The 26,591-nt window shown below is 44.4% G+C and overlaps 1 protein-coding gene across 1 annotated transcript in view; it reads right to left on the minus strand.

Moving 5' to 3' along the window:
* Stox1 (storkhead box 1) overlaps positions 1–26,591 on the minus strand; it is a 48,073-nt gene that overhangs the window by 3,079 nt on the left and 18,403 nt on the right. Inside the window, exons 2-3 of the mRNA XM_051186809.1 lie at positions 5,545–5,697; positions 1,621–3,958 (exon numbers count right to left, since the gene is read on the minus strand). Coding sequence (XP_051042766.1) covers positions 1,621–3,958; positions 5,545–5,697 — 2,491 coding nt within the window. The remainder of the gene's footprint in view (positions 1–1,620; positions 3,959–5,544; positions 5,698–26,591) is intronic.

The raw sequence follows: 26,591 nt of genomic DNA on the forward strand, positions 1-26,591 counted from the left end.
ATTCCAGTACTCAGGAGGCAGAAGCAGGCAGATCTCTGAGTTTGAGGCCAGCCTGGTCTGTAGAGTAAGTTCCAGGACAGCCAGGGCTACACAGAGAAACCCTGTCTTGAAAAAGCAAAGAAAGGAAGAAAAAATAAAGGAAAGAAGGAAGGGAGGGAGGGAGGAAGGGAGGAAGAAAGGAAGAAAGAAAGCAAGCAAGAAAATAGTAGAATCATTACAAAGTTTTAAAAATACTTTGGGGAGGATGGTAAAATTGCCTGCTGCCAGTAGTAATAAGTTCTATCCCCAGGACCTACACAGTAGAAGGAGAGAGAACCAGCCCCTTCAAGTTGGCCTCTACCCTCCACAGTCTGTTGTAGCATACACACACACACACACACACACACACACACACACACAATGCTATTTTAAACTTTTTATACTTAGTTTTGTGTGGGTGAGTGGGTGGGTGGGGCCTGAACCTAGGCTGGCTTTGAACATGCTGTGTAGCCAAGGATGATCTTGAACTCCTGTTTCCACCTCTCACATGTTGGGATAAGAGTTAATGCCATCACATCCCATCTATGCAATGTTGGGATCAAACCCAGGGCTTTACCCTTGCCATGCAAACACTCTACCAGCTGGGCTACAACCCCAAACACTTCTAAAATATCAGATTAAATCCATATTATGTTTATCATATGAATAATTGTCATTTAAACAAGTTGAGTGAGAAGTGGCCGCATCCTCTGCTTAACAGATGTAGATCCAGAAATACATGAGAAAACCTCCAACTTCTGAAAGTACTTTGATTTTAGCCATGTCTTTCTAGTTTTAGAAATAATTCCCAGTAAAACTTGATCCCCACTAATTCTATTGAGTCAGTTTTTTTTTTTTTTTTTTTTTTTTTTAAACTGTGTCAACCATTCTCTAGGTCAGGCCCCACTCCCAAGAATAGTTGAACAACACTAACTTGATGGGGATTAAAAAAAAGAAGAAAACTTAAGTTGGGTGGGTAGGGAGGAGAGAGTACATATGGGAGGAACTAGGTAAGAGGGTGAATATGATAAACGCTTGGTATGAGGCTGGAGAGGAGGCTCAGCAGTTAAGAGCACTGGCTGCTCTTGCAGAGGACCTGGATTCAGCTCCCAGCACCTGCATTGGTGACTCACAACCATCCACACCTCTGGTCCCAGTGGGTACCAGGGGTGCACATGATACATGCACAAAAGAAAAAAAAAAACAGGCAAAATACTGTTACACATAAAAATAAATCCTGAAAAAATATATAGCATCTGAAATTCTAAAGATATTAGTTTTCAAAAGTGATGGTGGTATAAGCTTACTTAATCCTAGCACTCGGAATGCAGAGGCAGGCAGATCTCTGAGTCCAGCCTGGCCTACAGAGCTAGTTCCAGGACAACTAGGGCTGTTAACACAGAGAAACCCTGTCTCAAAAAACAAACAAAAAAGTGAGCTCTGTCCTACCATAGGCAAGTAACTTGATATAATTTATTGCCCCAAGGCTGTTGACATTATTACACTGGTTTGTTCAGGAGTCTTTCACTAGGCAGCCCCACACACCCTGACTCTAGTAACTCCTACAGGAGTAACTAATGCAACACCCATATGCACTCTTACCTCGGGGAATCGATCCCACTATCTCCTGTCATGCTATAGCTTTCTGTCCCTTCCAGGCCACTGTGCTCTCGCTGTGGATCCTGAGCCAACACTGGCACATGTGAGGCGCTGAAAAGTTGCAATTGGTCTGTGAAATGCTTTTCCATTTCCTGATTTTCAAGGCTCTGTCTCCAGCCAGTTGGATTCTTTCCTGTGTCACCAGAAGAATCTTGCAGGATCTCAGCCCTGCAACTGTTTTCCCTTGCAGTAGAGCATTTAAGTAAAGTTCTGTCAGCAGCTGCTGGAGCATGGACACAGGCAGTAGGCTCTGCTTCGTAGTTGAAACCAAATACAGTCCCTGAATTTAAGCCAGGGCTGTCATCAAGATCAGGGTTTGGGCCTTCCCCTGAATTTTCAAACAACCCAGTGGCCTTGTACCAGTGATTTGCCAGGGGCTCAAACTTATCCGTTTTGCTATTACATTCAGTCAGAGATCTTCCAGTCACCATTGGTCTTCCCAAATGATTCTGCCTGCCTCTACCTGCAAAGGAACATTGAGTGTACCCAGGCAGTGTGTGACAGGAGTCATCATCTGTCTCAGAGAAGTCGTCATCCTCCAAACACAGGGAACTGCAGGCCCCATCATCCACCCAGGTGTCACTTTGGTTCAAGGCTGCCTCGACATGCTCACTGTCAGAAAGCCCCTCATTTTCCATATTCACAATCTGTGCCTCTGGGACAAACACCTTCTGAGTTAGTTCTTCGGAGTCACCACCTTGCCTTTCGTGTATCCTCAAATGGTTTGCCCCAGCTGGACAACGTGAGAGGCCCAGGCTTTGGAATTGGTATACCATCTTATCCACTGATGTATACACACAAGATATTGGCTCCAAAGAGGAGGAAGTTTGTGAGGGCAAGACCTGATGCATTTCTTTGGTCCCCAAGAACATGTCACAGTCAGAATAACTTTTTCTCAAGACTTCAGGGATGACCTTGCTTTCTTCATTATACACAGCACTTCTCAACACACTTTCCCTGAAGGAACAATACTGAGGGTGGCTTGGTAAAACACTATGTGGAAGGTAATTTCCTAAGCCACCTCTAATGTCACTGACAGGATGGACAGGAGCCTTCATTGCATGCATGGGTCCTTCTTCCCTTTCTTCATGGCACTGTTCCGAATATGTCTCTTGTGCTCCACCATCAAAGGCGCCTGAAGGACCAGAAGACCCCACCCTTCGGAAAGGCTTTTCCTCTGGCCCAACCAGATTAGGTTTCAGAGCCTGGCTCTTCTGGACATTGTGCCCTTTGGATACTGGGTGTCCTCGGAGATGCATGTGCTGGAAAGGATTGCTGATCTGTTTTTTATAAATCAAGTGGGAATCTAGCACAACTGGGTTCCCACCATGCAGCTCCTGAATTTCTTCATTAGGGCTCCTCATTATGGGAGCAGGCTGGGCTGCAGGGATCTTAGGTTGCTTTTCCAGTCCAACACTTCCTGGCTCAAGCTCACTACCCAGGCTCCATGCTTTGTATCTAACCGGATGAGAACAGCCCCGCCTGTGAGGCTTGGCACACCGGCTCTGCCTTTTTCGAATTCCCTCTTTAGAAGAACACTTATGCCTGGTTGTCTGTATATCAGTGGAAGTGCCCTGGCTATTATAGTTTTTCTGTTCTCCATATTTTTGCATTAGGACTGTGTGTTTGATTAAGTTGTCAACAGTCAGCACAGGGTTAATTCTTTTGATTATTGCATGTTCCACATCTCGGGGGATATTGTTGGAGCCATCTTCATCTCGGACGGGCCACTCTTCAGGTGGGAACTGTGCAGAGAAACTGTGATACTCTCTTTTTATCTTCTCTTTTCTAGATAAGCTGCGCCATAAGAAACCAAAACCAAACTTTTTGCCTTTGTCTTTGGTGTATGGTAATGGTTTGGGGCTCACACAGATGTGGGTGTCTTCAGGTGCTGAAACTACCTGGCTCCTATTCAAAAGTGTGGGTTCAAGACCTTCCTGTTTTTTTCTAGTCACTTCTGCAATAGCCAGTGGGTCTTTAGTGTCCCGCATGCTTGTGTCAAGGAAACACCGACAGGATGGACAGTGGGAAACAGGGTCCTCATTCTCCTGGGCCAGCTCTGCACAGCAGTCCACGCTCACCAGATAGGTCACAGAAGTGGGCACGGAGCACCCTTCATCTGACAGGAGGGCGCTCTTATTTCCCTGTATGGATGTATTTGTGATGAAGTAAGTGTTTGGTGTAACTATGAAGTAACCCTCTCCAGTGTGGTAGATCTTTCTCTCCTGAATTAGAATCCCCAGTGTGCTGTAGAGAATGTCTGGGGATGGAACCGCAATACCTTAAAAAACAAAAGAAAAAAAATGAAATCAGAATTCAGGATAACTATTTATTTGCTTAACAGACTTGGAGTAGACTATATGTAATACATTCGAATAAAATGCTACCTGGTCAGATAGCTAAATGGATAATGGTGATTGTATGCAGACCTGACAACTTGAGCTTGATCTTTGATTCTACAAAATGGAAGGACAGAACAATTCCCCAGAGTTTTCCTCTGGCCTCCACATATGGGCTGTGACATATACATGCTTGTATGTGTATGCCCAGTGTGCATGCATGCACACACTCACACTCACACTCACACACACACACACACACACACACACATGCATCTTCTAAATTAGAACTGAGTGTAGTGTCTCTAACTGTAATTTCAGCACTAGGAGGCAGACACAGGAGAATCAGTGCATTTTCAAGGCCACCCTGTGCTATATGTTGAGAACTAGGCCAGTGTAAGATACAGTGAGACTCTAACTTAAACTAAACAAAACAACCCAAAGAATAATATGTGTAATTAAACTACAAAGTACTCTATAAGTTGGTTCCCATACAGACATATGCCTATGTTAATGGTTAAGTACAAAAAACAAAACTCTGAATATCACAATAAAAATCATCTTAAAACTTGAGGACTCAGTAGGAAAGCAATTGCCTCGCAGGCATGAAGCCCCAGGACTGATAAATAAATAAATAAATAAATAAATAAATAAATAAATAAATACAACTATACCTTGGGAAAGTCTGAACAAATATGGGAATTTAAAATAAGTCTCATGAGCATTATATAGAGGATGTACAGAGTGATCACACTTATGTCATAAAGGGTAACATACACATTAAAATGCAGTTTGTGAAGGCACAACTAAGAGCTACAAATTCTGCCAGTTCCATCTCTGGGAAACAGACATGGGAAAATGGGACATGGAGAAGATGAATTTTCCTTTCCATCCTTCACTACAGAATCTGATTAACATGTATTTATGTATAAAAAAAATCATCCAGAAAACCAAAGAAATATCTGTATGAATTGTTGAAGCTGGGCTGATGAGACAGTTCAGAAGACACCTGCTGAACTTCAGTTTGATCCCTGGGACCCATGTGGTGAGAGTCTGACTCTTTCTGCAAGTCATCCTCTGACCTCCACATGTATACTGTGGCATGCATCTCTCTCTCTCTCTCTCTCTCTCTCTCTCTCTCTCTCACACACACACACACACACACACACACCCCAGTGTTGATGCCAGTCTTGACAGTATTTTTTTTCTATACTGGCAATGGAGAACAGGGCTCTGTGTATGCTAGGTAAACATTCCAACAGTGAGCTGTATCCCCAGCCCTCTTTTTACTTTTCATTTTGAGACAGGGTCTTATTAAGCTGCCTTGAACTGTCAATCCTGCCTCAGCCCAGCAAACAGCTGAGACTGCATCCCTGTGCCACTGAGCTGGGTGACTCAGTGTTATAACAAAAGATTGTATAGAAAAAGGAGGGAAGAAGGGCACCGTACCCTTTACTTCTATGCTAAGAGTGTTTATAAGTAGAAACTAAATGCATTTGAATGAATCCCAGTGGTGAAGACTGGTTACCTGGGTAGTGTTTCATCAAGTGCTCCAAGAGTGACTCTTGTGTCACAGCCACCTGAGCCGCATTCATATCAGCTATAGTGCAGCAAACAACTTCAGCCAAGGGCACAAACTGACACTGGGCTATGGGACTCATTTGCACTGGGAAGACATCACCTGAATTGGAGGTCAAAACAGCATACATGATAAATCTGCTATGAACCATTCGGAATTAGTGATCGGAGAACAGTTTAAAAGACTGACTAGATGATGAACCTGCCCAGATTCTGCTAAGATAGCACATGTGATGGTAGAAATTGTAGAAGACAAAGGTTTACATCATGGTCTCTCTATGATGTGCTGTTGCAGGAGGTCAGACAAGCTATCCAACAGGTCACATTTTTAAAAGCATGCTTCCATATCAGCTGGGAAGCCATGGTACAAGTACAACTCCATTTGCAGCCCAGCTATAGATAAACCACACTTGTTACGACAGTTTACAAACAAGGTATCAGCCAGTGAATAACTAGTGTATATGGAGTTTGGTGCACCGAAGATAACCATAAGTAGATTAGGGATGGAACTCAGTTTGTAAAGGGCTTGCCTAGCATACAAGACTCTGGGTTCAACCTCAACATGGCATAAAGAGCCTGGTGGTACATGCCTGTAATCCTAGCACTTGAGACTTGGAGGGTGGAGAATCAGAAGTTCAAAGTCACCTTTGGCTATAGAGAGTTTGAGGCCAGCCTGGGCTACTTAAGACTTAATCTCAAAAACAGAAGTGGATGTATCTCAGTAGTATGCACTTGCCTAGTGTGTTCATCTTCTTAGGTAGGCCTTGGGTTCATCTTGAGGTACCTCAAAACATACTAAGAACAAACTAATTTACCATCTATGATCCAACAAGTTGGGGATGGAGGCAGAACGATCATAAATTCCAGGTCATCTTTGGCTACATAGTGAGTTTCAGATAAGGGTTGGCCACATGAGACCTTTTTTAAAGTAAAATAATGAAAACAACTACCACTAGCTAAAAGTAACTTCTTTAAAATCTACATGCCTCTAGCCAGGTGTTGGTAGCACATGCCTTTAATCCCAGCACTTGGGAGGCAGAGGCAGGCGGATCTCTGTAAGTTTGAGACCAGCCTGGTCTACAAGAGCTGGTTCCAGGACAGCCTCCAAAGCCACAGAGAAACCCTGTCTCAAAAACAAAACAAAACAAACAAAAATACCCCAAATCCCCATGCCTCTATACGAAAGATGCTGGAGATACTTGCTGCAGGTGCATACATCAAGCTTTCTGTGTGCAGGAAAGTTAAGTGAGCCCCAATTTTGGGACTTTTGTGACAGAAGTTGGGAAGGCTTCACTTACTATTGCATTCTTTTGGCTTCTGCAATGCAAAGTGAGCTTTCTATGCAGAAGATCACACTTGCAGATGCAATCAGATTTCACAGCTTCAAAACAACTCCTACTGAAGAAATACCTTTAAGAACAGGATAGGTGGTGGTGGCACACACTTTTAATACCAGCACTCAGGAAGCAGAATAAGGCAGATCTCTGTGATTTCAAGGCCAGCCTGATCTCTAGGAAAAGTTCCAGGAGAGGCTCCAAAAGCTACACAGAAATCCTGTCTCAGGGGGAAAAAAAAAACACAAAAAACAAACAAAACAAAAAAACAGCCTTGCTTGGGTGGCAGCATTAGGAAGGCTAAGGACCACTATTTTAAACTAAGGCAATTAGTCCCTGCCCCCTGAGAGTACAACTTGCTCTTGTGGGTGACAGCAGCTTAACAAGCCAGCACAAAGAGCTGGAGTGGTAGAACTTGTCACTCTTTTATTGTTAAGATTTATAACGTATACAGTGTTCTACCTGCATGCCAGAAGAGGGCACCAAATTTCATTACATGAGGGTGTTGCTTATGCCAGAAGAGGGTGTCAGCACCCCTGGGACTGCAATAACAGATGATTGTGAGCCACCATGTGGGTGCTGGGAATTGAACTCAGAACCTCTGGAATAACTGCCAGGGCTCTTAACCTCTGAGCCATCTCTCCAGACTGGTGCTTGTTACTCTTGCAAAAGACTAGGGCTTGGGGATCTAATGCCTTCTGACTTCTGTGGGTTCTAGACACTTACAGAGTGCACATACATAGACATGCAGGCAAAACACTCATAAAATACATCTCAAAAAACTAAGCAACAACAAAACAAAACAAACAAAAAACAATCCAATGCAAGATAAAATGTCACCAAAGAGGAAAAACAGAGGTTTTTTTGGGGAGAACAAGCCCCACCCCCATAAACCTCAGGTGGAAGTCATCAGGAAAAATACAAGAACTTATAGACAGTCCTCAGCAACATTCCCATGACCTCATCATAAAAGTAATGTTTAAAGAGCCTAAGATTCAGAGTCTGGAGACAAGGCTCAGTGGTTAAGGACCCACTCCCACATCCACATGAAGGCTCACAACCACGTGTAACTCCAGCTCCAGGGGATCAGACTCCCCCTTCTGACCTCTCTAGGCAGCAGTCATTTAAGAGGTAAGGCAGGCAGATCACTGAGTTCAAGGCCAGTCTGGTCTACAAAGTTCCAGGACAGCCAGGACTGTTACACAGAGAAATCATGTCTCCAAAAAGCCAAAACCAAACCAAACCAAAACAACAAAAAACCTAGGGGCTGGAGAGCTGGCTCTGCAGTTAAGAGTGCTTACTGCTGCTCTTGAGGAGGACCTAACACCCAAACGGTAGCTCACAACTTTCTACAACACAAGCTCCAAGGGATCCAATACCCTCTTTTAACCTCCCAAGGCATCTATAGTCAAGTGCATATAATCTACATGCAACACACACAAAAATATGTATAACTAAAATAATTTTTAAAAATTAACTCAAGGGGCTGGAGAGATGGCTTAGCAGTTTAGAAGAGCACTTGCTGCTGTTCCAGAGGACCCAGGTTCAATTCCCAGTACCCTCATGGTGGCTCACAATCATCTATTATTCCAGTCCCAGGGGTTCTGACACTCTCTTCTGGCATACACAAGGTGTATATAGGTACATTCAAGCAAAGCCCTCATGTGTATGAAATAAATAATTTTTTTAATTAACTCAAAATGAATCAAAGGCCTTAAGAGAAAGCCCAAACTTGCACTCTTCTTCCTGCCTCTGTCTCTGGAGTGCTGGGACTACACAGATGGGCCACCAGTGCCCAACTTGTTATGTTTTAATCTGAATTATCCCAACTTGATTTTTGCGGTTCAAATGACTGTGCTAGCAAATAAGCAGAAGAAAGGATTCTGGAGATTTTGGAAAGCACTCATGTCAAACTTTTGTTTCATACATATAAGAACTTGTCATAGCATTAAAATCTATGTAACACCAATCCTAATATTTCATGTTAAAAAATGCAAGCCTCCTTTGAGAGCATTCAGGCTCTACACAGCTGTGCTTATGGAGGAAACGGAGCTAGGCAATCAGCCAAGAATCCATGCATTATTGACCTTCAGATGACTTAACTGAGCCACTGGACCTCAGCTAATTACCCAGATTCAAGAAATCCGAGACAACCTCTTTGCGGCCTGGTATTGAATCCCACGGTGGGAAAGGCTTCTTCTGGCACATTAGAGATGACAGCAGTGCGCACACAAAACAGCCCGCAGACACACTCGGGTTTAATAAAAGAGGATGCTGGGCTCAGAGTAACACAAGAAGAGCCCTGATTTCAAGCTGCTCTTTTATCTGCCACATCTTTTTTTTAACCTTAAAATTAATCCTGGCCTGGTTTTAAAAAGAAAAGGAAGAAAGACCAGTCTTTTGTAACAACATGCTCCTCTTCAGAGCACAAAGCTCAGTGACTTTAAATGAGCAGGTCTGCTGTGTCATAACTTCAAATAGACGCAGGCAAAAAAAATCAAGAATGGAAATAAGACCAAGAAAGCTTTCAGTCCCACAGAGCCAAGCCCTGTCCCTGTCTGCCTTTGAGCTGAGTTGTCCCCGACTTTTCATAGTCATGAATGTGTGGCCCATGCACATCCACACATATATGCACACATGAAATAAATAAATGTAACTTTAAAAATAAAATACAGTCTCAAAAAAATACTGTTGTTAGTCTGGCAATAGTGACACATGCCTTTAATCCCAGCACTTGGAAGGCAGAGGCAGGTGGATCTCTGGGAGTTCAAGGCCAGCCTAGTCTACAAAGCTAATTCCAGGACAGTCAGGGCTACACAGAGAAACTCTGTCTTGAAAAACAAAACAAAACAAAATATTGTACATAAGTATGGAAGATAAGCTAGTACCAAGTTGTTGAGTAAGAAACAAAAAATTTCCATATAACTTTATTAAATGCTGTCTTTTCTATCTAGTCCTCACATTTTACAGAGCCCCACTGAAGTGTGGGGTGTCAAACACTCCAATTTCAGGGTCCTAATCTGAGTCTGTTGTGTGGCCCCAAGTGACCACATATCTTCCCTGGTCTATTCCCTTGTATGTGTGGGACTGAAATAGATCAGCACTTTTCAAACTGTTTTTTAAAACATTAATTGCATGAAACACTCTGCAAGGGGCCAGACGGCTGGCTCAGCAGTTACGAGCACTGGCTGCTCTCCCAGGGGACCTGAGTTTTTTGATTCTTTGCAAAGATGAAGTACAGAGGATGAGGTTGATTCTCAGCACCCACACGGCTGCTCACCATTTGTAACTAACATTTCAAGGGTTCTGATGTCCTCTTCTGACATCTGAATGTACCACATGCACAGAATACAGAGATATACAGCAGGCAAAATACCCATATGCATAACATAAACATTAAGGGGCTAGAGAGATGGCTCAGCAGTTAAGAGCACTGGCTGTTCTTCCAGAGGACCTGGGTTCAATTCCCAGGACCCACATGGCAGCTCACAACTGCCTGTAATGCCAGTTCCCATACACATAAAAATAAATATTTTTTAAAGGTTTTTTTTTTTTTTTTTTTTTTTTTTTTTTTTGAGAGCGTCTCTATGTAGCCCTGAATGTCTTGGAACTCACTATGTAGACTAAGCTGGCTTGGAGGTCCTCTTGCCTCTTGCCTCTTGCCTCCCAAGTGCTGAGATTAAAGGTGTGCACTACCACGCCTACAAAGCTAAGAAGAAAGGTCCTGGGCCAGAGAGATGGCTCAGTGGGTAAAGGCATATACTGCTCAAATGCATCGGATGAGTTCAACTTGCCCACCCTGAACTTTTGATACAACGGTGGAAGCATTGGCATCCAATGGCCAAATGTCTGAAAAGATGCTCCCTGGAATCTCAATGACATGGCTAAAGGGCATGTGTAAAGAATGGCCTGGCTGACTCAGTTCAACAGCTCCTGGCCCTAAGGAGTAGTGGTCGGAGTCAATGGGAACCCAAGGGGAGGGTTTGGCATATGTTCCTTTTTGTAAAGTAACAAGCAGATGCAACTTCCTTCCATTACACTGCCCTCTGTCTGTGATCCTGTGCCTCTTTTCTTAAGCCTGATCCCTGTTTTATTTATGCTGTCATTTAAGGCTAACTTACATGATGTATATCTAGATATTCCTGGATCCTAGCATCTGGGAGTCCATGAGATACAGGGAGTAGCCACTACAGTGCCACATCAGGTGCCCACACCACTCCTTATTCAACAGATATTTATTGAGTATCTATTATATGCCAGTTGTCTAGGAACTACAGCAAATGGACACAGTACTTGCCCTCAAGGGGCTTTGGTTATAGTGAGGAACAATGGGGAAGAGGCAAATATTATTCAAAGTTTTTTCCAAGAAATTTGGAGATACCCAAGCAGAATTAGCTACACATTCCTAAGGGGTCTTAGGTACTAATGGCAGCATGGGAACGCAGGGACAGTCCCAGTATGTGTCAAGCAGCCAAGGACTCCCATCCTTCACTTCACAGCCGGGCGTTGGTGGCACGTGCCTTTAATCCCAGCTCTCGGGAGGCAGAGGCAGTCCATTTCTGTGAGTTTGAGACCAGCCTTTTCTACAAGAGCTAGTTCCAGGACAGACTACAAAGCTACACAGAGAAACCCTGTCTCAAAAAAAAAAAAAAAAAAAAAAAAAAAAAAAATCCTTCATTTCATTTACTGGGTGCCCTTATTGCTGATTCACCTCAACAGTTCAAACAGGAACAGTAGCTGCTCAAAGGCCCTCACTCCCAAGTCCAACACTTGACAGTACTGGAATAAGCTTGACATATCAGTTCTTCATCAATACTAGACTCTTTACCTCTCCTTCCCAAACTAAAGACATTACACCTGCTTAGCCACGGTATCACTAGCATCTCCTGGGTTTGTGTTTTTGTTTTTTCTTTCAGCCCATTACTTAGGCACAAAGACCAGCCTAAACTTTTTCCAGTTTCCATACCCTTTTGACTAGACAGCAATCCCAACAATGGCCCTCTTTGCTTGCAAGGAAAGATGTCGGGCTAGGCAAGCTGTACTTCATGTATGAGAAATCTCCTTCTGTAGTTGAGTATTTTATTGGATTGGTCCATTCAATATATCCCCCAATCACTGTTGTTTTGTGGTGTGGCAGCAAGAAAGATCTGTACTCCATCTCTAGCTTCACCTAAAATTTGCAATATGTGACATGACTTTGGCCAAAGAGATTTTTAAAAGACTCATATATTCTTAATTTTTTTCTTCCTGATTAGATTTTTGTTTTGTTTTCAGACAGGGTCTCACAGTAGCTCAGGATGGCCTTGAACCCCTGATTTTCCTGCCTCTGCCTCCTGAGTGCTATGATTACAGGTGTGTGTTACCACACCTTCCCACTTGGGTCTTAGATCAATGAAGTTATCTCATGACTAGGAGAAAATAAATTTGGAGGTCAAATAGGCTCTCCCTCAAGAAGGCAAAGCAGAGAACAGATAGGACCACTTTGTTTATAAAGCCATTTTTTTTTTCAGCTATCTAAAATCCCACAACAAACTGATGTTTAACCCAAATCTTCCCACTCAAGAATGAATGACATGAGTTGCCTCTTCATGGTTTCTGCTGCTAAGTAGTGTGTGCCAAGGGCTTAACATCACAAGGTACATTAGTCCCTTCACAAGGATGCCAGATAAATGCAGCTATCTTATGACCAGGAGAAAATAAATTGGTCAAACAACCACTCACTCAAGAAGGCAGAGCAGAGAGCAGACAGGACTGCCTTGCTGAGTTTTGCCCATACCAGCCTACCAACCTCTAAGCCTCTTGTTACAGGAGGCAAATCTATCCTGTGTTTGTAAAGCCATTTTTTCAGCTATCTAAAATCCCACAACAAAACTCTTGTTTAACCCAAATCTCTCCACTCAAGGACAAGTGACATGAGTTGCCTCTTCATGGTTTCTGCTGTAAGCACTGTGTGCCAAGGGCTTGACATTACAAGGAACATTAGCCGCTTCACAAGAATGCCACAGTCGGCTGTCTACAGAAGAGGCCCCAGGCTATTTATGTTCAAGCTGAGCTACAAAAGCTACTAGAGGCAGAAGCTGCACCTTCAACTAGCATTGCAAGTTTTTAAGTATTGATGAAAATCTTAGAGCTTACTGGGGATACTCTCCTGGGAGGGGATCCTTACTACATGTGGAAATCACAGGAAATGAGTATCTAGAATGGCAGCCCTGAGAGGCAATCGATGTATTACCTTGGGAAAATAGAGGCAAATAGCTATAACTCCACTTTTATTCTAGGAGTTAATCTTTGATGTTTGTCAAAGGAAGTTGCCTTGGTCCTGAATGAGCCTGGGTCTTCCATGACCCCCCCCCCAAGTCTCTGTGGATGGGTTTGCCTGGAAGTAGGTTATACTCATTGGTGAGATCTGCTGCAATGAGGCCTCAGGCTCTGTGGTGACAGGAGCTGGGGAGGCTGCCCTTTGTTTCATGAGATAAACACAACACTGCCTCTTCCATCAGATTCTACACACACAGGGCCCACCAAAAGCCTTGCGGAGATCACCTTGCCTTCTTCATGTGGTCACTCAGGACAATAAAGAATCCTGGGAGGCCTGTCCCTGCCCATCTGTACCAGCTCCCTCTCCCTTCCGTGGGGCAGTGCCACCTGCTGGCCATCTTTCCTGGTATCTGTACCATGGTCATTCAGTATAGAATGCACCATTAGGTTTTGTGTCAATGGTCACACATTGTCCAGACTTGTCTGCCTAGCTCCAGCTGCTTTTTAGCTGATAACAGACTCTTCTGGACTCTGAAATACTAACTTTTAAAAGATAAAAGCCAAGCCAGACATGGTGGCACAGCACTTGGGAGGCAAAGGCAAGCAGATCTCTGTGAGGTCAAGATCAGCCTGGTCTACAGAGTTAGTTCTAGAGCAGCCAAGCCTACCCAGAAAAACCCTGTCTCAAAAAACATCCCTAACTAAAATAAATAAAGCCACTCTTGGAAAACAATTCCCCTGAATGTAATCTCACTGAGAAGTATTGCTACACCATTAAAACTTAAAGATCAGGCCTGGGGATGGTTCAGTGGTTAAAAGCACCGGCTGTTCTTGCAGAGGCCCCAGTTCACCTCCTAGCACATGTCAGCTCACAACCATCTGTAAATCAAATTCTGAGGGATCTGGTGCCCTCTTTTGGCCCTGAGTTATCACTGTGCACACTTGATACACAGCCATACATGCAGGCAAAACAGTCATCCACACCAGAGCTTAATTTAAAGATTATTTACTTATATGAGTCAATGCTGTGTCCTCAGCATGCCAAGCAGAGTCTGAGGGGTTAGACCCTCTCCTGGGAATGTCATGTCTAGAACAGACTGGAGATGCTGGTTGGTTAGACCAATTAGCTCCTTGAGTCCATCAGAATTTTGCTCTGACATTCCCAGTGGCAGGTTGCTACAATGCCTCCCTTCTCCCTGTCAGAGAAGATAGACAGTGATTCCTTGTTAGATTTATAATCTCCAAAGATGGTATCCATCTTCCTCTTTCTCTTATTAGTTGCTTTATGTAATTGTGGAAAGTTCCTAAGAGCAATGGCCTCATGGCTTTCCAAAGCCTAACATGTGCTCCCCTCTGGATAATGCCTACCTCAGAGTAATCTATTAAAGAGACTCTTGCTAAGGACTTCTCACATGACTTGAGGGGCCACTGTGATGATGAGTTTTTTGTGTTCAAATGTTTACATTTTAAAGACACAAAAACACAGTTTTTCAAGACTACAGGATATCTCTCTCTTGGTTTTTTAAGACAGGGGTTCTCTGTGTAGCTCTGGCTGTCCTGTGACTCGCATTGTAGACCAGGCTAGCCTTGAAGTCAGAAGCTGCAGGTTCTCTTGAGCACAGACTCAGTCATTTTGTGCTTCATTTTCATCTAAGCAGATGTATAGAGAACACACTCCAACTATCTGACACCCCAGTCCCTCTGAGAGGAAAGTGGTACTTATTTGCTCAACTGCTTCAACACACTCTAGCCTGTTCTGTCAAGGTCACTGCATCAAAAACATCGCTTGATGAGAAATGTGAAAAGGGACCACTGGAGGCTCCGATTGCCACTCCTAAGAGCTGACCTACTAAGCCCTTTACATAACTACACCTCTGTCCTGGGGGCAGCCAGAGGTTCCTGGCATGAACCATCAACAGCTACCTGACCTCTATCTTTGGCCTTGGTCACACCTGGTTCCCTAACTCCCCTCCAGAATAAATTCATTCTTCCTGCCTTTCTTGGTGATTTTGGCCCAGAGGAGTAGTTCAACATCTTTTAAATGTCTACTTGTTTCCTACCTCATTACTTCTCTTAGTTCCCTCTTTCTCCTATTGTGGCACCTAAGACTTTCAAGCTGCACTTTCTAATGAACGAGCCCCTCCCCAGAGCTTCACAGATATAGTTCCTTGATGACAACATCAACCCTGTGTCTGGATCCCTCCTCCCCTTCCACAGGCCTAAGCCTGGCAGGCCAATGCAGGCACAGCAGCCCTATCTGGGCAAACCTAAGCCAGAATAGCATGACCGAAATGTCATGTCTCTCTCTCCCTTCAACACAGCCCACAGCACATTTGGTAGTAAGAAGACTTGCACTTTCTAGAATCCTCCAGAAGAAGCAAACTCCTCTGCTTGTTTTACAACTTCTAGTGAAGTTTCCAAACACAAAACATGTATTTACATTCCAAGGGAAAGCAAGCCTTGGGACACTAGGGTCACCAAAGCAGATGTGACTCCTGGAGAGATACCTTATATTCCAAAAAGCTAGAGAGAGAAGGCAGGGCTTTTCCACCGTCTCCAAAAAGCAAAGTTTTTTTCCCTCCCTCCTTTTAGAACTGAAAGCAGTGGCCTCTTTCTCCTGCATGTATTCAGAGAAAATCCATTTTCTCCATTCCTCCCATGGGCCTGACTACCCATACTGGACAATTTTCTATCTGGGTTTTAGCTAGTGGCCCCAAAGTCAAGCCCTAGGGCAATGAGGGTCTACTCAAATACGATTACTTACATACTATTTTATCTCACTACATAAACCATAAGAAGCTTGTCTCTAATCCAAAATATCTTGTGTGCATGTTCAGATCAAAACGAACAGAACAATGGTGGTTGTTAAAAGCCCAAATTGTAGAGGGGATGAGGATGGGATCTTGTTTTGTCAAGTAGTTTAAAAGAGACTGAGCCCAGCAGGCTGCTTAGGAGACCTAGACCTGGGCAGCACTCACGGAAATGGTACGGTCCTGCGGAAGAACTGAGAAGGTTGCAGGCCAGGCCTCTGCACCTCCCGACACTGCCCTTTCCTTTCAGTGGGTGGCAAAGAAGCTCCCAAATCCTTCAAGGCTGGCTTCAGATGAGACAAAAGTGTTGTTCTCTCCCACAGTGGAGAGAGAACCAAGGCTATGTAGTAGCCACAGGTAGAGTAGAGACAAGATTGCAGAACCAAGATGCCAAGCCCCTCAGGGGCTCACTACCTTACAGCAGCCTCCCTGTCCCCCTTTGCTCCTTCATTTCCTTTCCTGCCCTGGTTGATTATACCCCTCACCCCACTCCCACATCAAGAGAAGCCTGCCAGTCCCTTCCATAGGGGAAGCAGGAGTGTAGAGGAGCTACCACTGTACTGATAGCTCTGTTGAGTGACAAGCCCATGTAGAAAGGGGACTAGGAATCACTGAGCAAATGAAGCTGAGGAATATCTACAGAAGCCTCCATGAGCACCAGAATGGGGTGGGGAGTGGAATGGGTTGTAAGGAGCCACCCTAAGTCCCCATCCCAGACACTGCCCTCTAGTATGCAGTCATTAGCAAGGAGGAAAGTTTCTCCTCACAGCTGTGATCCAGCTTTGCCAACGTGTTGCCAGTGCCAGCCATGCCTCCTACACAGCTGCCAGGCAGGGCTTCCTGACCAGCTCATTGCTCATGGCAAAGAGGTGATGAGGGTGTCGTGTGTGCAGCCACCTCCACCTCGGGGCTCCCTTCTAGCACACCTGCTCCTCTTCAAGCAGTTTGTTCTAAATGCTGAATTTAACTCTTGGGGGTTTTGTGCAGATCTTCAGAGTGGCAAAGTGAAGTTCAGGTCTGTCTGTCTGTCCGTCCGTCCGTCCGTCCGTCCATCCATCCATCCATCCATCCGTCTGTTTCTTCCCTCTCTCTTTGGCACAGGGTTCCAACCTAGAGTTCACAGTCTTGAGTGCCACAATCAAAAGGCTGTACTACCACACCCCTCTCAAAGATCTTTACAACTGCTTTGTTCTTTTCTCCATGTCCCCATCTCTGCATTGTAACAATGCACAACAGCATCAATTTCAGCGTCTTGTTACTTGTCACAAAGGCTAGGAAGGGGCTTCTAATTCAGGAAATCGGAGAGGATGGTTTCAGTGGCTGCAAGTGCCCTTGCTTTCATCGCCCTGGGATCACAAGGACACGTCTTGAGCCTGGGGCTTCCAACAGTGAGAAAACTGTTGGTTTCTTACCCACACAGATGGGGCCTGGAATCTAGGACTTTAGAATATATTTGGCTTAGAGTTTGGTATTTCTGGCCCAGGAAAGGCAAGATGTAAGACAGCATGAAAAGGGGGCAACTCCCAGATCCCAGGATACTTCTGGGACACTGACTTTGCTGAAAAGAGGTTCTTAGATTTGCTAATGAGCTCAACTCAGATGTCCATGCTGGGGCAGTCAACTGTTCTGTGACTGACAGGTGAAAAGAACTCCTAGAAGCCTCCTGTAAAGCTGTGCATGAGAAGTGGACAGCAGTCCCTTCTGTTGCAAGGAGAAACCTCTGGAGTGTGTGTGTGTGTGTGTGTGTGTGTGTGTGTGTGTGTGTTAGGTTTACAAGGTTTCCCTTAACTGCTGGTCCTGAACATATAGATGCCTATGTGGATTTTAGCTCTGCAAAGGTGAAACAGGCAAGGGTTCCTGTTCAGTGAGCAGGACTCAGACTCTGAGACTGGTGAAAGACACCACACTGCAGAGCTGCCAGAGCTAGTAACCCTGGGAACCTGTCTGGGAGCACAGAGCTGCCTTAAGGATGGAGGATGGAGCCTGGTGGGGATTTTAACAGAATCTTCGAAACTAGGAAGGTGGAGAGTGTGGCTCCTCTGCCTTCTGGGTAGACTGAGTAAGATGGGAGATGTCATTGCCATTGACTTTCTGCATCTGGCCTCTCTAACTCATATGGTTTGGCAATTTGTGCCTTTTCTGGTTCTGCTAGAGGTCATTCAACAATAGCCGATGTCCCTTTACCTCCAAGCACTTACCTTCTCTCTTTTCTGGCCTCTGTGGGCACCAAGCACAAGTGCTACACAGACACACATGCAGGCAAAGTACTCACACACAGAAAAAATACCGTTTTCTAATTAGAAATACAGAGTAGGGACTAGAGGATGGTCAATGGTAAGAGCACTGACTCCTTTTCCAGGAGATGAGGGTTCAATTCCCAGCACCTACACGGCAGCTTACAACTGTAACTCCAGTTCCAGGGGGAATTAACACCTTCACATAGACATACATGCAGGTAAACACCAATGCACATAAAATTAAATAAAACCAAAATCAGAGCAATGTTGAGTTTAAGACTTTGAAAACTTTTAACCCCAACACTTGGGAGGCAGAAGCATGCAGATCGCTATAAGTTCAAGGCCAGCCTGGTCTACATAGTGAGTTCCAGAACGGCCAGGGCTATAAAGAGAGACCTGTCTCAGGGGGAAAAACAAAAAAACAAAAAACAAAACAAAACAAAAAACTTTGAAAACAGATTCTCTGGCTCTTGAAATACATCCTGATGAAAAGAACATGTAGATTGCCTACAGAGACAGAGTTCCCCTTTCCTAAAATGTCTCAAGAGTGCTGCAAGCCAAGAGGGGTCATGCTTGCTTTGAGCCAGAACCCACACCAACTCTGAGTTGGTTCATGTCCCCAGTCCTCTCTCATTCCTAAACCACCCTACAGCGCCATTTACAAAAGCAAATTCCTCAGGGTAAGAAATAGCTGGACATAGCATAACATCGGGACTCGGGAGGCTGAGCCAGAAGCACCACTGTGAGTTACACTTTGGAAAGTCTTAAAGCCAGCAGAGCTGAGCTGCCTGTGGTGGCCACTGTGCCGCATTTGCCTTTGACCCCCACATGTCACATACATGGGGGCTTCTGACATTTGTATATTTTGGAGATATTGGATTGATAGAAATTTTCTTACCACTCATTTATGCCTCCTCCCAGAAGTACTGCTCCTGAGCTTCACTGGGAAAGTTCTGAAAATACGCCCACTTTTAGGGAGATACCCTTATCCTTATGTATGTGAAGGTCTTCCTTATGCCTTGCAGATTGTGACTGACACAAAGAAGCCAGAGGTCTCTTCATGAGGCTCTGAGAGCTTTTCTCCTTCTCCTTCTCCTTCCTTCTTCTTCCCTCCTCCTCCTCCTTTTTCTTCAGACAGGGTTCCTCTGTGTCACAGACCTGGATGTCCTGGAACTCACTCAGCAGATCAGACTGGCCTCTACCTCACAGAGATCTGCCTGCCTCTGACTCCTGAGTGCTGGGCTTAAAGGTGTATACCACCACTGCCCAGCAAAATCTTCTTAAAACATCTATCCCTGCACTTACTCAGAAAGAAAGTAAAATTAAAAGGTTGGCCACAAATCAGAGGACAAGCCTCTTCCTACTATACATTCAGGCAATTTCATATAGCAATAGAGAACCAAATATCCGCCCTATGCAGGGACTAATATTGATGGACAAAGAACTGTGTGGAAAGATGATAAAAGAATGAGGTGTCAGGACCTCTCTTTGTTAGAAAAGTTAGTCAGTGCAAAGCCACTGTGGTGTCATATGAGCAAGGAACAACAGAATGTCAGGATTAGATATATAGACAAACTATATAAATAAATAAAATGTGAACATTGTATTATGGGCTGGAGAGATGGCTCAGCCATTAAGGCTAGGCTCACAACCAAAAATATAAACATTGTATTATGCCTGAATTTGAATAATAATCACAACAGCTTTGGCCTGAGCACTTGTCTTGGGGACTCTGACCATTAAGAGTTAATAATACACTGCCTGGGACATGGCAATCTGCTCAGGCTGGCTTGTTTTGGCATAGCATCCTTGAAGACACAAGAGCTATTAGCCTGAGAACAGGCTGTCATATGCCTCTAGATTCTTAAAAAAATTAGGCTATGGGGTTGATGAGTAAAAATGAGTACAAAAGATAACTGTTTAGCAATGATGACTAAACTTAAAGAGCTCAGATGACTAAACTTAATGAGCCCAAAGTTAAACACATGTCCCAAAACAAAAATGATATGATCTATGTTTTGGAACAACATGAACATATCCCTGCTTACTGAATTCTGTATAAATAAAGACTCACTCTGATTGCTAGTCAGTCAGGCTGCAAGATTCTTCTGCTCACCGTGCCCTGGCTCACTTCTCCTACTCCTTGCCTCCTCTCTGGAGCCTGTCAACAGCAGAGGCAGGTGCCTGGCATCCAACATTGGCAGAAACTTGTTGTTAGATATGTCTTAGGTTTGTTTTGTTTTGAGACAGGGTCTCATGTAACCCAGGCTGCCCTCAAATTCAACATGTAGATGCTTGAACTCCTAATTCTCCTGCCTTTACTTCTCCAGTGCTGGGATTACAGATATGCACCACCTCACCTGGATTCTGAACTCAGGGCTTCACTTACGCTAGGCAAACATTCTACCAACCAAACTATACCCGGGAAACAACTTAATGTGTTTTTATTAACTTTTTTCGTTTGATGTTTGTTTTGTTTTGTTTTTTGAGACAGGGTTTCTGTACATCTTTGGAGTCTATCCTGGAACTCACTCTGTAGCCAGGCTGGCCTTGAACTCACAGAAGTCTGCCTGCCCCATCTCTCAAGTGCTGAGATTAAAAGCATGTGGAGGCTATTTGCTGCCAACACCACCACCCAGCCTACAATTCTTTTTTTGTAGCAAAGTCAAGTTGAAGCAGCTGGCTTGTGGGTTGTGGGGTCCTCCTCCGAATCCAGATGACTGCATCACCTCTGTGATGCTGGCATTCTTGGCACTCCCAGCCCTACTACAGATGCCCTCCCTATTTACATCATGGCTAGATTGCATGTTCTGGACAAAGGGAACTAAAATGCCATATCCTGGATGCCTAGACAGTAATCAGAAACACTGAAACATTTCTGAAAACCCCAAGAGGTCAAGCAGCTTGGGGTGTGTTCTGTGGTCAGTTTCCCACAGTCATGAATGACTGCTTAGCCTGAAAGGCATTGGAATTGGTATCAACTTACCTAGCCTGTTATACGGAAGAATTTGCTGCAGATTTTTTCCCTTGGGAGCCATAGTAGAATCCGGGTTCAATTCCCAGCACCCACATGGCAGCTCACATCTATCTGTAACTCCAGTTCCAGGGGATCTGACACCATCACACAGACATACATGCAGGAAAAACACCAATGCACATGAAATGAAGACATTATTTAAAAAGGAAAGTATGCATCTTGAAGTTGGTTAGCTCAGTAATTTGGGGGAGCTACAGACTTTTTTGTTTGTTTTGAGGCAAGCTCTATATATAGCCTTAGCTGTTATGGAATATTACTCTTTTAACTATGTAAAGGTATGTTACATTTGTTTATGTTGATGAATATTACTTTAACTATGTAAAGAAGTGTTACATTTGTTTTTGTTGAATATTATGTAAAGGTATGTTACCTTTGTTTATTTGGCATTTAATTATCTAAAGATGTGTTGCTGTTTTACCTTGCTTGCCTAAGGCACATGATAAAAAGCTGAATAGCCAATAGCTAGGCAGTAGAGGGATAGGTTGGGTTGGTGAGCAGAGAGAATAAGTAGGAGTAGAAATCTAGGCTCAAGGGAGAAGAGAGGGAGAGAGAAAGAGAGGAAGACACCCAGGGCCAGCCAGCCAAACAGAGATAGAGTAGGACATAGAGAATGAATGAAAGAAAGGTAAAAAGCTCAGAGGCAAAATGTAGATGAAGAGACAAGTTAAAATAAGTTATAACAGCTAGTGGGATAAGCAAACTAAGGCTGAGCATTTATAAAAATAAGTCTCCCTGTCATGATTTGGGGCTGGTGGCCAAAAGAAAGCATGTTTCACTTAGCTGTCCTGGAGCTCACTATCCTGGAATGCACAGATTCCCACCTGCCTCTGCCTCTGCCTCCCACGACAGGTATCACCACATTATTTGTATAATAGCTAATTTGATTCTTGTCCTAGTGTGGGTTTCTACCAAAGCACTTGGGGAGGAAAGGGGTTTGTTTGGCTTACAGTTCCATATCACAGTTCAGTAAGTCAGGGCAGGAACCTACAGGCAGGAGTTGATGCGGGGGTGGGGTGGGGGGGGGACATAGAGGGGTGCTACTTACTGGCTTGCTCCTCATGGTTTGCTCAGCTTGCCTTCCTGTAGGCCAGCTCAGGAATGACACCGCCCAGGATTGGGCTGAGCTCTCCCCCCATCAATCACTAATTAAGAAAATGCCTTACAGCTGTATCTTTTTTTTTTTTTTGTCATTAAAATTCTTTATTAGAAATGCTCCTTTTTCTCAAAACTTTTCATTACTTTTTTTTTTTTTTTTTTTTGCATATAGAGTATTTTTTATTTAATTTTATATAACAAAGTCCAATTAAATGAAAACAAACATTTATACACAATATTTGGGAATTTGGGCGTCGTTCTTTCCAAACTACTTCCTGCTGGTAAGGGGCGCTTACAGCTGTATCTTACAGAGACATTTTCTCAGTTGAAGTTCCTCTTAGATGACTTTAAACCTGAAACTATCCAGAGCAGCCCCACTATAGGCTTTAAAGGCAGAACTATAATTGAGAGTTGGTCAAACGACTAAGATCAGAAGACTCACATCACAGAGTAAAACTGATATCACAGCAGTAGAATTAATGTCACCCTGCCTCTGGAGTTTTGCAGGCACTAGCTGGGTGGGTGCCATTTAAGACAAACCCACAGAGGATTAGGTCTTAGCATCTGCTGATCAGCTTGGAACAAAACAGCCAATAGGGAGAGGCAGGGGGACCTCTGTAATTTCAAAGCCAGTCTGATCTATATAGGGAGTTCAGGGTTACATAGTGAGACCATGTCTCAAAAAACAAAAAGGGGGGGGGGCAACAGACTGGCATATTGTGAGAAACTTAACAGCAGTCAACTGTGGCAAAACCCAAGGGATACAATTGTGTGATACAGTCAGAAGAGTTTTGTGTTTCTGCAAGGTCAGACCACTCTGAATACATGAAGCCAGAAACCTGAGTTCTTAGAGCTTTGGATAACTCAACTACAACAGTAGGGAGGGCGAACTCCATGTGACTCACTGAACCTGAAAGGCAAGTGTTTGTCCTGCCAGGTAACAGGAGGCTCAAAGACATCTCTTGGGTGAGATCTCTGGAGAGTTAGATTTACATTCCAAAGAGGTAGAGAAAGAATCCAGAGCCTTCTCATCAGCTGTTCTAACAGAAAAGGTTCTCCCTCTCCTTAGGGAAGGGAAGAAGCAACTGGTTTTTGTCCTGTGTATAAACTAAGAAAGACTGTTCTGTGTGGAGCTGCACCCAGCAGGTCGTGGACGGGTGGCTCAGTAGTAAAGAGCACTGGCTGTACTTACAGAAGACCTGGGTTTGGTTCCCAGCACCCACCTGACAGCTCATAACTGTTTATAACTCGTTTCATCTGGTTCCAGGGATCTAGTACCCTCTGCTGGTCCCTTGGTGACTGAATGCATGTGGCACACTTACATACATGCAGGCAAGACCCTCATACACACAGAATAAAAATATCTTTTTTAATTTATTTACTTATTTTTATTACATATGCAGTGTTCTGTTTGCATATCTGCCTGCAGGCCAGAAGAGGGCATCAGATCTCATGATAGATGGTTGTGAGCCACCATGTGGTTGCTGAGAATTGAACTCAGGACGCCTGGAAGAGCAGTCAGTGCTTTTAACCTCTGAGCCATCTCTCCAGCTCCCCCTCCCCCAAAAATAATTTTTTAAAAACTAAAAAGAATGGTTCCCATCTGTTGTTCACAGGCTCAGCCCAGGGTATTTGCATAAAAATTAATTTGGTTCCACTTTCAGGGTGTCAACATGAGGAAGCCAGGACCCCACTCCTCAGCAAAGCAAAAGCTGGTGGAAACCCATTAAAACACACAAGCATTTAAAGTTTCTGTAAACTGAGGCATTAGCTGATTCAGCAGGTGAAGGCACTTGCCACCAAGCCTGCTGACCTGAGTATATGCCAGGTCAGGTGGCAGGAAAGAATTGACCTCCACATGTCCAAATGCCTTAGCTTGAACACTCTCCTTCCCCCAGAGTAAATAAATGTAACTTAAAAAATTTAAGTATCTGGAAACTGTTCTATAGGTATATGCCCAAATGAAAACAGAGTCAAAGAAGTTTACTACAACTTGGGAAGAAGAGTGAGTTTGTGGCAACTGACCTCTGACCTCCACACAGACTGCTCCAGCTGTCTGACAAGGCCCACCTATGTGTGAATCACTGGAATGTAGCTGTTATCCAAAGTGCTTAATTGGAGGGAGGGAGGGAGGGAGGGAGGGAGGGAGGGAGGGAAGGAGGAAGAGATTTATTTCAGGACTCTCTGTTTCCCCTCTACCACCCTACTCCATACCCAGCCTTCTCGTATCCTCCTCCGGGGTTAGACCTGGTGAGTACCCTGATCTCTGTGGTGGTTTGAAAGAAAATGTCCCTCAGAGGGAGTGGCACTATTGGGAGGTGCGGCCGTGTTGGAGTAGGTCTGGTCTTGCTGGAGGAAGTGTCTCATGGTGGGGGCAGACTCTGGGGTCTTTTTCTCAAGCTTCACTCCTTGTGATAGATAGGTGTGACAGTCAACTTCCTGCTGCCTTCTGGCCAAGATGTAGGACTGTTCGTTGGGTGGTAGTGGTGCACGCCTTTAATCCCAGCACTTGGGAGACAGAGAGGCAAGTGGATCTCTGTGAGTTTGAGGTCAGCCTGGTCTACAGAGTGAGTTCCAGGACAGCCAGAGGACTGTTTCACAGAGAAATCCTGTCTCAAAAAACAAAACAAAAAAGTGGCGCTCTCAGCTCCAGCACTACGAAGCGTGCTCCCCATCACAGCACCTCTGAACTGTGAGCTGCCACCCCAATTAATGTTTTCTTAATGAAGAGTTGCATTGCCATGGTGTTCTTCACAGCAATAAAAACCCTAAGACACTCTTCATCCACACCTGGGTAACACAATGTACCAGATTCAACCTAGGTATCACAATGAGTGCACCAGCAGTCTAGCCTTCCCTGCCTTGACTACAGAAGAGGGAGTCCTAGGCTTGGGCCTGTATCCTCCCTCCCTATTTGTCACATCACAGGACTGTCCCACATGTCCTACCTTCTCACTCCTATGCACCATGCCAGTCCTCTCTACCCAGTAGGCTGTATTTCCACCCATGCCACTTCCAACCCCTAGGCCCAGCCCCAGCCCCACATCTCTTCTCCCCCACTCTGCTCCATCTATAACAAACTTGAAACTTAACAAAGGAAGTCCACATGCCCAGAGCTCATTGCAGGAACACCAACATTATGAAAAATCGAGTCAACACCTTCCCTCTAAAACTTACCAGTCCTATATAAATGCTTGCCAATGAGCTTGGCGGTGATGGCACATACCTTTAGTCCCAGGCAGAGGCAAGTGGATCTCTGTGAGTTTGAAGCCAGCCTGGCCTACAGAGCAAGTTACAGGACAGGCTCCAAAGCTACACAGAGAAACCCTGTCTAGTAAAACCAAAACAAACACATAACACACACAAACAGAAGCACAAACGCCTGCCAATGAGAGTAACCTACATCAACTCCAGGACACAGAAATGAAAAGAACAACCTTGAGGGGCTGGAGAAATGGCTCAGTGGCTCAGAACACTGAGTACTCTTCAAAAAGACCCAGGTTCAATTCCCAGCTCCCACATGTTGATCTGTAACTCCAATTCCAGGGGACCTGACACACTTACACAATCATACAAATAAAACACTTTTCAATACAAATTTAAAAAAACCAAACAAACAGAAAGCTGGACTGTGTTGTCACATGCCTTAATCCCAGCACTCGGGGAGGCAAAGGCAGGAGGATTGTGACTTTGAGGCCAGACTGTCTACAATGCAAGTTCTAGGACAGCTAGAGCTGTTACACAGAGAAACTCTGTCTAAAAAACAAAACAAAAACAAACAAACAGAAAACCCCCAACAACAACAAACAAACAAAAAACACCCCTCCCACCCACCCCCCCACACAACTAAAATAAAAGCTGATTTGTGGTGGTACACACTTTTAATACCAGCCCTTAGGAGACAGAGGTAGGCTGATCTCTGTGAATTTAAGGCAATCCTGATATACATAGTGAATTCAAGGACAGTCAGGGCAATGTAGAGACCCTGTTTCAAAAAGGAGCACGAGCCAGGCAGGGGTGGCACATGCTTTAGTCCCAGTACTTGGGAGGCAGAGGTTTACAGAGGGAGTTCCAGGACAGCTAGGGCTTTTACACAGAGAAACCCTGTCTTGAAAAATGGGGTGGAGCAAAACCAAACAAAAAGTACACAGAACATCAGAACCAGAAAAGAAAATGCCCATGGCACATTGCTATGGTACATAATGCCTGAATCTTTACACATATCA

This window comes from Phodopus roborovskii, unplaced genomic scaffold (assembly GCF_943737965.1).
Source record: "Phodopus roborovskii unplaced genomic scaffold, PHOROB, whole genome shotgun sequence".
Lineage (NCBI taxonomy): Eukaryota > Metazoa > Chordata > Mammalia > Rodentia > Cricetidae > Phodopus > Phodopus roborovskii.